Genomic DNA, 12,378 nt, shown 5'->3' with positions numbered 1-12,378 from the left:
AGCTCTCCTGAGCAGTGGCAGAGCCAACTTCTTGAGCCATTACCTGCTGTCTCCTACAATGTGTATTAGCATGAAGCTGGGTGAGACGGGAGAGCCAGGACTCAAACTCAAGCATAGTAATATGAGGCCCAGGCCCACATTCCAAGATGATGTATTAACTGGCACACCCAACACCAGCCTTCTTGGAGTACATCTGCTGTCCATCTTCCTCCAGCTACAGCTGTGCACCCTACCCTCCAAGAAGTGCAGAGGGGGCAACACTGTCTGCCACAAAAGAAGGCAAGGCTGCTCAGTATCAGCCTTGTTGGCATAGTGGGTAAAGCTGCAGCTTTCATTTCTGCTATCCCATATGGCCATGGGTCCGAGTCTCAGCAGCTGCCCTTCTCACTGAGCCCTGTGCTAATGTGCCTGGGAAAACAGGGAAAGATGGCTCAAGTGCTTGGACCCCTACACCCATGTGGAAGACCCAGAAGAAGCTCCTAGATCCTGGCTTCAGGCTGACGCAGCCCTGGCCATTTTGTGGCCATTTAAGGAATGAACCAGTGGATGGAACATCTCTCTCTCCATCTGTGACTCCGCCTTTCAGATAAACAATTTTTAATTTTTTAAAGGCTTTTTGAAGATTGCCCTTGTTGTACGTACAAGATTCCAGAAGCTCTGAGGCTGGGACAGGCTACAGACGCCATGTAGGTGAATAATCTCAGGCAGTTTCCAGGAACCAGGATCTCAGAGACTTAGGCAGGAAGCAACAACCTGACAGGGCCCTGCACCCTCCCTGCAACAGGAAGTTGGACCAGACTGGCTTTGCCCCTGGTCTGCCTCTCCTGAGAAAAGCCTTCTGCTCTTCTCCCCTGAGGGAGGGAGACAGCATTAAAATACAGCTCAGACTAAAGGACTTGAGAGGAGGCGGCTCCCTGAGTCTGTGGCCAGGCCTCCAATGACCTGCTGTACAGCTGTCCGCCCACAGCTTGGGGGGGCACTGCTCCACCCCTCTGAGTGGACTGCACCTTACACTGGGCTTCACCTCAGCCCCCTCTCTCTGTTCGGGACTCAGCACCAGTGGAAACAAAGGACAGCCAGCAGCTTCCGGAGACATGACGGCACAAGAGACTGCAGGAGCCACAGTGCTGGAGCTCAGCCATTCCCCACCAGCCCTCCCAGCAGAGCATTCCAGAGCCTACCTCTCTCTCTCTCTCTCTCTCACACACACACACACACACAGTCCGAGGGTGGAAATGGGAGGGGTGGCCATAGCATGCGGTGATCAGTCACTAAGTCTGCTTATTTATTATTTATTTTTAAAATATATTTAAACAGCAGCAATCACTTCCAAAATGCAAAAAAAAATTACAGTTCTTAGAATAAAATTATAATGTTTATAATGCAGATCAGAAAGAACTGGAAGGTACAACTGAGAATCACATCACGCAGTACTTGAGGTGGCTGGAGAAGCCAAGGCCCACTGGGAGCCAAGCTGACAAGAGGTCCCAACCTGCTGAGGTGCCCACCCCCAAGTCATACCCCCAACTCCCACTGATGGAGCCAGTGTCCTCTGGGTTAAAGAAGCGACAAAAAGATGGCCCTCTGTGGAGGGGTAGGGGTGGGGGTGCCCCCAAACCCAGTCCCCCCCAATAGCCAGGGACCTGCTAATCGACCTCCTCCATGTTGCTGTAGGTGGGGGCTGGGCGGTCCACAGAGGGGGCGAAGCGTTCAGGGGCTGTCCGCGTGGGGGCCACCTCGGGAGCCTGGCCAGGGCCTAGTCCCTGCAACAGAATATGAGGACAGGGGTTGGGGGCTGCCCAGCATGCCGCCTGGCATCCCGCAGGTGCTGGCTCAGAGCCCCGGCACCCAAGGGAGGGGCCCAAGGCAGGCGCAAACAGCAGCGGCGTGGAGACAGAGAGACAAGATCGGGCCTGAACAGTCTCGCTTTATTAACACTTTAAATACAAGGAAGTAAGTTGGGGAGGGCCAAGCCCCAGGCCAAGGGTAGAGCAGCAGGAAGAGGGGACAGACAGCTCAATGGACACCCACCCTCGGATGCTGTGCCCCTGCAGGAGCCACTGTCCCCGCCCTCTCCCCCCAGGGCCCAGAGCTGGTCCCCAGCACAAAGGTGGGCTTGGTCTGCTGGGTGGGTAGGTGGGCCAGCTCCCTGCAGCTGCCCACAGAGGAGGTCATCTCCAGCGACTCTGGGACACCAGAGGGTAGAACACGTTGAGCACGAGGGCCACCAAAGCTGCCACGGTGCCCAGGACAAAGTACCGCAGGCACCCCTCATCTGCTGTGGGAGGGCCACGGGGTGGGGGGCCCACCCAGTCTTGAGGCCCCCAGGGGCCCAGGGACCCCGGTCCCTCGGGCACCGGCTCCTCCTCGGCCTCGAGCTCCTGCCAAATCCGGGAAGCCTATGGTATGCGGAAACAGCCATCAGCATCCCAGGGTGTGGGGAGGACTGAGTCCCTGACCCCTGGCCGCCACGACAGGCTTCACTGGGGAACTGAGGCTGGTCCAGACCAAGTACCAGGGAGGCAGGCAAGTGGCCAAGTGCAGGGCTGTCCAGTCCAAAGAGGACAGGGTAGAAGACTCCTGGTGGATTGTTAGACTCCCGACAGCTTGCCAATTCACATGTGGCCTCCTAGCTGGTCAGTTGGTCACTCCGGTTGTCTCACAGAGGAAAGTGACAGAGGATGCTACAGAGCTGCTAACCCCAGGTACCCTCCTAGCTTCTTGCCCACCCCCACCCATGTCTATATCCTTCCCTTGTCTTTCACCAGGATTTCTCAAGCAGGTAGAAGGAACGGAAAGGTGGCCAACAGAGAGGGGACAGTGCCCACCAACCAAGCCTGTGGGAAACTAAATCAGACAACGTGACCTCAGAGCCTATAGGCCAACAGGAATGGGTTGTGTGACCCAGCGAGTGTGACAGCCACCCAGGGCTGGAACCATCGAGACAGCCCAGGACACGGAGGTGATCACAAGTGTCCGCAGGCTGGCTTGCAGGCAATGTGCAGAGGAATGCTAGTAGAGTGTTAGGCACAGTTGGTTCACAACATGGTGCCCATTGAGGCCCACAGCAGCTGCTTGGCCTTTGCCAGGTGGGGTGACTGTGTGCCTACCAGTGGCAATATGGTGGTATACATGTCCCTTTGTGAGTGTCCTTCAGGCACAGGGATGCCTCTGAAAAAGGCTTCAATGTAAAGAAACCTATCTGCAACTCCCTTGAATCCCAACACTCAAAGGGGCTGTGGCTGGAGGACAGAAAGCTGTGTTCCCTCTCCAACCCTGCCCTCTGGTCCCAGCCTACAAAGCGCCCCCGACATCTCACCTGGCTGGCAGCAGCCTCAGCTGCAGGGCCTAGGTCTGGGTGATGCTCAGAATGCCCTGCTCTGGGGGGCCTCTCCACAGGAGAGTTCCGTCGGCGGTAGAAGAGGACATAAGCATAGCGCGTCACAACCTGGCTCTCATCTACCGTCGTCACCGTGCTGTCATCAAACAGGCGCCAGCCTAGAGCGAGGTGGGAAGAGTATGAGCACAGCCTGCACCACCAGCCCAGCACCTGTCCTGCTGGCTGTGTGTGCCCTCACCCACGTCACTGCGCTGGCTGCTACGGTCATTGGGCAGGCGGGCACAAGCAGTGTAGTGGCCGCCAATCATGCCTCCATAGTGGTTGATGACAGCGTACAGGTCATAGCTGGGCAGCTGCTCCTCCTTCTGACCAATGCAGAACTTGCTCAGGTCCAGGTTCCTGTGGTCCCCGTCGGGGAGTTGGGGAGACAATCAGTGGGGGCCCAGGATGCCCACCCTGGCCCCAATGCCCTGCCCATAGTTGCCAGGGTCCACTGCTCACCGAACAGGAAATTCCACCAAGTCGTTGATCTTGTCACGCCAGATGAAGCTGCGGAAGGAGAAGCGCTTGAGCTGCACAATGAGAACATTGGGCAGGCGCCACAGCAGCAGCTGCTTGGAGGCCTCGCGGTGCTGCTTGCACTGAGGGCAGTACCTGCCGAGAGATGGGGTGTAGAGGGGTCAAGACCAGCACATCTCCCCTCCACTCTACCCCAGCACCCTATCTGCTGCCCTGCTCTCACCAGGCCTCCTCAGGTGCCAGCACCTCAGGTCTGGTGAAGAGGTTGAGGCACTGGTCCAGGGTGAAGTGGCCAGCCCGGGCAGCCTCGCCTGCAGAGCCCGGATCCTCAGCGCATTCCAGTTCCTTGGAGGCTACCAAGACAAACTCCTGAAGGCGCTCATTGTTCCTCCAGACCAGGGCGAGGCTACAGTCGTCACCCAGCTCCAGTGGCGTGTCTCCTGGAGACAGGCACAATAGAGAGAGATCATGCATGTGTAGAGAGCAACTAGCCCAACCCACCCAATGGCGCCCACCCATAACCACAGCCACCTTTGTCCTCCAGCCGCTGCTCACGGTTGGCTGCATCAATTTTATAGATGAAAAACTGGGGGGTGTGGGCACTCATGGTTTCACTTGGGTGCTGGTAGCCAGGCACGGCAGCTGTGAGGAAGTACCATCATCAGAGTTCCTTTGTCCACTGGAGGCTACACAGGCATCACCAACCGCTCCTGTTGCCAACCCATTTCCACAGCTTCTCGCCATAACTCACCTTCAGGCCGAGACACCCTCTCTCCAGCAGGCAAAGGGCCCCCCTCCATGGGCCCACCAGCGAGCACCTCAGAAGCAATTCCACTGGTGCTAGGCCCAGGGCCCCGCTCAGGGGCTGCCCAGGCCCGGGGGACCTCTGTGTCCCCCTCAGCCACAGGGTTCACCAGCTGGAGCTCAGGCGGCTGAATGGGATCTCGCTCACTGTCCCCAGCCTCCAGGGGGCTGGGGGAGAGCAGCGTAGTACAGCCAGGCCCCTGGGATTCCAAGGCCATGCGGCCAGGCTGGAAGGGTGGCTGGAACACACTCACAGAGTACCTGGTGACGGACAAGGTAAGTAAGAATCTCTACCATCCCACTGGCACCTCAGCCCTTCCCTCTCCCTACCCTAGTCCAACCATGGGCACTCACCGGGCGTAGCCCTCTAACAGCTGAGCCAGACGGGCATACGTGAGCCGTGAGGCCGGGACACTGACAAGGAAGGGGTACCCAATGTTCTCAGGGCGACAGAGGCCTTTGTGATCAGGCCAGTGGTTTTTCTGGCAAAGCCTGGAGAGAAGGGGGACAGTAAGCATGGAGCTCTGGCTTCACCTCTTAGGACTCTGCTTTAGGGACTCTCAGGCCCTGGGAACTGAGGACACCAGCCATGCCTCCCCTTGGGGCCTGGTGAGCAGGGTGGCAGGTGGAAGGCTTAAGACCTGTTCCTCTGTGTGGAGGACAGGGTCGGGGTGCAGGTGGGTGGCCGGCAGATGGGGAGAGGTGGCGAGGATCCTCACTGGTTGCAGTAGCCCACACGGTAGCACCGGGTACAGCGCCTCAGCTTCTCCTCTTCTGACTGCTGTTTCCGCTGGCAGGCTGCGCACTTAGAGATGGGGATGCTGGGCACCTGGGGGCGCTGGGGTGGGTCAACTGGCTCAGCGAGGATAGGCATGAGAGCCTCAACCCCCCATCAGGGCCCGGGGCCTTCAGGCTAGCCTACACTCACCTGCTGCACCTCTAGCACCACTACCCTTTCCTTAGCCAGCTCGGGGGACAACAGCTCGAAGCAGAGGAGCACATCAGAGGGGGACACAGTGTCCAGTGAGTGGGAGGGCAGGAACACTCGGTGGAAGCGATTCTTAATCACCTGGGGACAGAACACCCAGATCCACGAATAGTGAGCCCCTCTCCCCAGCTCCCCCTCAGGGCACAGAGGGGACAACTGGCCTGGCCCCACCCTGGGGCTATGGTGGCGGCATATGCAGGCACCAGTCTCAATGCTCAGTACCTGGAGACCAGCCCCAAGCAGGCAGCTCCACACTGGCAATCTCCGAAGGCCTCTACACTGGTTCAAGCAGCAAGGCCCCGCTGAGATGATAACATACCAGCACAGATTTCCTCCCAATCTTGACCCCTCAGCAGAAGGGCCCTGCTACACTAGAGGTAGGAACCCTTGGGGATGTCCAGCACACAGACCCAACAAGACAGGAGAAACTTGGCAGACAGAAAAACAACCCTACCACCCAAGAACGACACGCAGTTGGGATTCTAGTAAGAGTTAATCCCGACGCTGGCCAGGAACCTGGAAGACCTGGAGTGACCCCACATCCACCAGGAGGGAGCATGCTGTCTGCTTCTGAGTGGTCAAATGTACTTGCGGGTCACACACCCAGAAACCAATGGCATACCTGGCAACGCCTCAGACAGACGTACCTCAGCCAACCGCAGGTTCTCGGGCTTCACATGGACGCTCTGAGACAGGGAGTCTAACACTTCACTCGCACTGGAGCTCTCCTTGCTAACGCTCACCAGGAACTATAGCAACGAGGCAAAGTCAGCAGGGGAGGAGGGACCAGAGTGCTGGGACAGACCCTGGCACAGGGGCCTTTGGCTCACCTTGACGGGCTTGCTGTGAGGCTCCCGGGCAAAATAAAAGACAGGGAGGACCTTCTGCTTTTGTGGCAAGGGCACCGGCAGATAGAGGAATGGGTCAAAAGTGATGGAGACCTGTGGACACAGAGGTGGCACCTGAGGGGCCGCAGGACAGGATGCTCACGTCCCTGATTCTCGGGGTCCACTCGGCTAGCCAGCTCACCCTCCAGTGCAAGGACACCGAGGGGGCAGGGAGACCTAACAAGGGAGAGTTAAGTTCTCTCTCCCTGACACTTCCCTGCTCGCCTAGCCTCTTTATGAACCTCCTCCTGTGCACCATTCCAACCACACCCATGGTCTGGCCCTACCTTCCACCTTTGCCACACCACACCTTCATGCCCAGCGATCCTTCGTTCAGTCAGGAAGCCTACCCTGCTTGACCTCCTCAGCCCATACGTAAGCCCAAGGACTCCCTGCCAACATCCTAGCTCAAACACTGCTCGCCTCACAGCATTCTGCGAGGCACAGGCCACCTGGTCCTGACCAGACCAGCAGAGCAAACTGCACCTGGGGAGGCGTCTCAAGGGGAACCCTTCCCACCTTGGCACACACAGGGCACACCAGCTTGGACTTGTACTGGCCCTGAAACAGGTCCACGATGAAGGAGTCGTTCCTCATCTTGTGTCGCTGCCAGGCTTCCTCAGCTACCACCTGAGGGGTGGTGGGCAGTGGTGAGAATGGAGATGCCCAGGGCAGGGATAGAGGGTAGGAGGTTGAGGGGGCCAAGGCAAGCGCCTGACAGACTTCCCTTCCACCTTCCCCCGCTGACCTCATCAGGCCGCCCGTCGGAGTCCACAGTCTCCGTGTAGGGCTTGTTCTGGATGCGATTCAGGTCCTCATGAAGCCCGTCTAGGAGGAAAGCCATGAACTCCTGGGCATCATGCTGTGCATAGCCTGTGAATTGGCTGGCCTTGCTTGCCACAATGGCCTGGATACAAGAGACCAAAGCGTACACCTGAGGCCTTACACACACAGCCAGCTGGCCCTTCCTGCCCTCCCCAGCCAATAGCAGTGGGCCACAGGTCACCTTCAGCTTAGAAGGCTGGAAAGCATGGTGGGTGCCCTTCCATAGCGCCCGGAGTAACACGGCAAAACCGATGGCCAGACGCCCACCAGTCCCCAGAGGGTTGTTGTAGTTGATCTCGGCCTCGAAGGAGCGGTCTAGAAATGGCAGACAGGCAAAGGCATAAGACACAAAGGCAGGCCTTCTGTCTGCAACCCAGGCCCCAGGTCCTGACCTCACCATGGAAGAAGTCCCGGAGTTCCCGAGTGTTGGAAAGAGACTGAATGACACTGTTCATGAAGCAGGTATTGCCTAAATTGACAAGGCCAGTGAAGCCGGGGAGGCAAACCTTCTTCTCCTCCTCCTCCTCCTCCTCCACGCTGTCTCCACTCACGGGGCTGTGGGGCATTGGAGGCACCATACATGTGGGTTTGGGCTGTGGGAGCAAAGGGGACATGAGAATCCAGGCCTGTGGCTCTCGGGCCTCTACTCTCAGCTGTTCCCACCACAGGATGCACACCGAGGCCAGATGAGGCTCTGGCTTTGGGGTCACGTGCTCCAAGGGAGTGCGGGCCGCCATGCCATCCAGCCCTGAGTCTTCGGATCGTGGCTTGGGTTTCTCCTTCTCCACAGCTCGGGCTTCCTCCTGGCCTGTCAGGGAATGGGGGGTACCTCCCGGCGGGGCTGAATCCAGAGGGGTTGGGCCTGTCGGCACGGCAACCTTTGCACCACCCACTGCACCTTAAAAAGGGGGAGGAAGAGGGCTGGTGGTTAGCAGCATGTGGCAGAAAAATCGGGTGCCGATCATGCAGGCCTGGACAGCGGAGGGAGCTCGTGGGCAGACCTCGTGCAGCAGGGGCCTCCAGGCCTCCCCAGCGCTGACTTTGCCGCTTTCGGAGGCAGATGTCGATTCGAGAGGCCGTGAAACAGAAAGTGCACTGCTCTGGCTCAATCAAGTTCCTGTGGGGAAAGGCAGGTGCCACAGGCGACTGGTCACATGGGCCAGGCAGAGCCCTGGGGAGAACAGGCACTCTGCGGGGGCCGGGCACCACCCACCTGAGCTTCACCTGCCAACGGAAGATGGTGTGCGGCCCACAGCCTGGGTGTAGCCTCAGGAAGTTTCCGTCCCTACACAGGCAGAGCAGGGTACGAGAAAGAGCATGAGGCCTTGCCGTCCTGCCTGGAACACACAGTCTGCCCTGCCCCCTGCCAGCTCACCCACCTGGTTTGGAAGATGAGTGTAAAGTCCTGCTCCCGGAAAAGCACCCGAGAAGTGTCCCTGCGGATCTCTTTCACATACACATGCACCACCACGGAATCCGGCCCTTTCTCATACGAGTCATTCTTGACAAATGCCAGACTCACCATGGATTCAGGCTCTATGTGGAGACCATAGCTCAGGAGTGCCACCACAGGATGGGGCCCAGGCTGCTGCTCTTCTACTCCCTAACCCCACTGCCCTCCAACCTTGCCACTAAACCCAGGTCTCTGCTTGGCTACACATCCCCAATCCCACCGTTACCATCCACCAAGGCTGCAGCATCTGCTGTAGCCATGTCCTCCTTGACATGATCGCCTTTCCCAGGGTCTCTGTTCCGTGCCACAGCCGGGGAGACCAGATCCTTTCCAGGTGAGACCATCTTCTCTCCTGCCAAAAGGGCTGAATTCTCCTCCGTGCCCAAAAGACAGGGTGGAGGGTTCAGCAGTGGTTTGTGGAGCTGCTCCTCAGTCTCAACCTGTTCATGGCAAGAACATGGGCAAGATTGGCCACTGAGTCCAGCAGGGGGCCCTGCAGCCCTTCCCCTCCCCCAGAGGGTAACACCCACAGAGGTACCCAGCTCTCACCTGGGTGGCCGGGTCAGCCAAGAAGGGTGGGGCATCACCCCGGGGTCCAGGGCCATCCCTGGGCCCCTCCCCCTCTGGCCCTCTGCAGAGATGCACAGCCCTCTTGGCGCTGGGCCCTGCCTGGGCCCCAGGGCCAGCCCCTGAGCCTACCTCACCACGGCCCTGGGCCCGCTTCTGGTTCCGGGCCTCCTGCTTAGCTCGGCGGGGCTCAGGGCCTGGCTCCAGGGGAATGGGAGACAGCTCCTGCCCATTCTCCTGGCACCTCAGCCCCGGCACCAGCTCCAGGGACCCTAGAGGTTTCTTCTGCCAAAGACACACCAATCAGATTCCATTGGTCCTTCTGGGCCCAGTCGCCCCTTCCCTGGGCCAATACTCACCAGGAGGGTAGGCCACATAAGCAGAGGAACCTTCTTGGGCAGCACCAGCTGCAGGAGGCCACCCTTACGGGGCTGGACTTTCGTGCGAGAACTTTCTATTTCAGCATAAAAGACACCACCCCACTGCCTACCACCTAGAAACAGAGCGAGCAGTAGTTGCATTGCAGGGAGGGGGTGAGGATGTATGGGGAGGTCAGACATGCCGCCATGTGGTCACCAGGGAGGTCCAACGCACCTGGCAGACGAACCACACAGTCCGTGTCTGTGAAAGCAGCATCCACCTCCTCCAGCCGCAGGGGCCCCGTACCCACACGCAGCTTGACAGTCACCTCATCGGCACTCTGCCTCCAGTCGAGCAACAGCCCTGTACGGGGAGTGGTGAAGGGGGGATCGCCAGGGGCTCAGCAAGTTCACAGACCCAGCCCTCCAGCACCCAGCACCTCGCGGCTCTATATGTCACCCACCCTCTTTGGACTGTTCCTCTCGAGCGGTGCACGGGGATCCTGTCAGCAGAGGAAAACGGGAAGACAGTGACGGGGGAGGCAGGCTCCGTGACCCCACCACCTCAACACAAAGCTCCATCAGTTCACCGATCTTGGCCAAGTACCCAGACCTCACAGCCAGGCTGCCTCCAAGCCTGCCCCAAGTCCAGCTCCAGACCCAGCCCTCAACTCCTGCGCCCAACGAGAGGGTATGGGAAGAGAGAAAGAAAGCCCCTCCCACCTCGCCTGGGGTCTCCATCCTTGCTCTCCTGATTGGCTCTATCCTTTAGCTTCTTTTTACTAGTGGCCTCCTCCAGTCCAGGGGGCCCTCTCCTCGGGCCTGTAGCACTGGCCCCGCCAGACATCTTGAGCCGCTTGGACGAAAGCCAGAGTGCCCCAGGGTCAGCAACAGCGTCCGGGTCAGCGCTGCGGCGCTTTCTTCCTGGCCCAGCTATCTTGGCAACTCTTTGTGGCCAAATTCTCCAGGAAGGAACCAACAACCTAACAGAAAGGGACTTGTGATTGCTGCGAAGGCCCCCCCACAAAATCTGCTCCCTGCCTACAGCCAGAGTTCAGCAACATGGAAAACTTTTAACCCTCCAGAGCAGGACCTCCCCACCCTCCCACATCCCTCCTTTCAAAAAAAAACAAAGTCCCCCGGCCATCCTGAGGCTACAGAGAAGAGGGCATAAAAACACGCCAAGTAGAAGACACCATTTCTGGCCAAGCCTGAGACACCTGCCGCCATGTACCCGCTGAGCTGGGAGGCTGCCAGAGGAAGGAGGCATCCTGTCTAGTGGCCTGGGACCAGGCTCCTCCTCCGGCTCCAGCCCAAGGAGTGGAGTCGGAGTGAAGCCGGCACTCACTTTTCCTCAACTCTCACTGGCTGCTTAGTCACCACCCAGGGAGAAGGAGGAGAAGAGAACTGGGCTGTGCTGGCTGCCAACAGGTCTAGCTGGGTGCTGCGTATGCTCTCGGGACTCAGGTGTCCCACCTGCCTCCGGCCACCTCGGTCATGAGCCAGTGCGGCCTTTCTTCACTCGGGATGGGTTCCTCACCCCAACTGCATACCCTCTGGGACTGGAACCTACATCCCACCTGCCTTTCCCAGACCCCCTTGCCACGCCTCCACTTGCAGCCACAGGGGGTCGCCCCTCCTAGTTTCCCACACACCTGCTGGGGGGATTCTGGCCTGTGTCTCCATCCAAAATGTTGTCAAGTGACTAGGTTGTTGTTGTTCTGAGAAAGAGTGTGTGTGTGTGCGCGCGCGCGTGGGCAGGGAACCCTTCTATGGATCAGATGTGACGCTGGGGGGGCTGGACCTTTAATGACGGCAAGTCCAGCGGGGAGGAGCAGAGACATCTGCCGTCTCCTCGAACCCTGCACCCAGCCGAAGGTCGCGATCCTCCCCCCCTGCTCCAGGGCCGCCGCCGCCCACGACGACGACGACGACGACAACGACGAGGATGACCAGGGGTGGCTTAGGGACCCGCACCGGCTTGATACCGCTGCGCGGGGTTAGTGACCACAGACCAGCGCCCCGGCTGTGACCCAGCTCCAGGCCCGCCACCACCTCCTCCAGGGAAGCGGCCCTCGCTCCACCGCCAGTCCTCCCTGAGGCGGGAGACCGGCCACGGGCGTAAGCGTAACGGCCCTGCCGGCATCGGTGGGCCCGACTCGCCACGGAGCTCGAGGGGTCGGCGCTGGCACGGCCCCCGTGACCTTGAACAGGCAGGCTGTTCTCAAGGGCCCGCGCCGCGGCCTCCCCCGCTCCGGCCGAACCGGCGAGCTGCGGCCCGCCCCACTCACCGAGCGAGACAGCCGCCGCCAGCCCCTCTGCAGGCCCTGGCAACCCGCTGTCGGTTCCGGTTCCGGCGTCAGGTCCGTTCCGGTTCCGGCACTCCCGCCACCAACCTTAGCGGCTTGTTTTGTTTCCACTTCTTCTTAGGGCCGCGCGGGAGGCGGAGCGCCAACATGGTGACGCACTTCCGGCGGGAGCCGGCCGCTTGGGGAGGACCCTCGCGTTGGAGGTGGAGCTGCAGGCCCTGGGCCTGGCTGGCCTGAGGCGCGCGGGGCTGGGGGGCCCCTGGAGACGCCCACATGTCTCACCCCCTACCCCCGCACCCCTGACGCAAATCGAGAGTCCAGACAGCA

General features: G+C 59.6%; 1 protein-coding gene and 1 long non-coding RNA gene across 9 annotated transcripts; one reads left to right on the top strand and one right to left on the bottom strand.

The window, feature by feature from the left end:
• Positions 1-1,276: 1,276 nt before the first annotated feature.
• Positions 1,277-12,179, bottom strand: USP19 (ubiquitin specific peptidase 19). Of its 8 annotated transcripts, none has more exons than XM_058678670.1 (27): positions 12,034-12,179; positions 10,466-10,725; positions 10,207-10,245; positions 9,978-10,106; positions 9,743-9,876; positions 9,366-9,668; positions 9,043-9,256; positions 8,743-8,899; positions 8,577-8,648; positions 8,365-8,480; positions 8,041-8,261; positions 7,761-7,956; positions 7,545-7,678; positions 7,287-7,445; positions 7,058-7,168; positions 6,482-6,592; positions 6,299-6,400; positions 5,592-5,732; positions 5,383-5,501; positions 5,018-5,155; positions 4,611-4,924; positions 4,391-4,501; positions 4,083-4,299; positions 3,842-3,994; positions 3,579-3,739; positions 3,320-3,498; positions 1,277-1,763 (listed from the first exon to the last, which is right to left on the bottom strand). In XM_058678670.1, the coding sequence occupies exons 2-27, from the start codon at positions 10,587-10,589 to the stop codon at positions 1,647-1,649; spliced, it is 3,972 nt and encodes a 1,323-aa protein (XP_058534653.1). In that variant the 5' UTR covers positions 10,590-10,725; positions 12,034-12,179; the 3' UTR covers positions 1,277-1,646. The 8 variants fall into 8 exon arrangements, with proteins under 8 accessions (XP_058534653.1, XP_058534655.1, XP_058534654.1 ...); XM_058678672.1 differs by having other exon boundaries at positions 8,041-8,255; XM_058678671.1 differs by having other exon boundaries at positions 9,366-9,665.
• Positions 11,489-12,378, top strand: LOC131482839 (uncharacterized). The gene is made up of 2 exons (XR_009247344.1): positions 11,489-11,741; positions 12,173-12,378. It is a non-coding gene; the product is annotated as an uncharacterized LOC131482839 (long non-coding RNA).

The sequence above is a fragment of the Ochotona princeps genome, chromosome 21 (genome assembly GCF_030435755.1).
Source record: "Ochotona princeps isolate mOchPri1 chromosome 21, mOchPri1.hap1, whole genome shotgun sequence".
Lineage (NCBI taxonomy): Eukaryota > Metazoa > Chordata > Mammalia > Lagomorpha > Ochotonidae > Ochotona > Ochotona princeps.
This window is presented reverse-complemented; position numbering and strand designations above follow the sequence as displayed.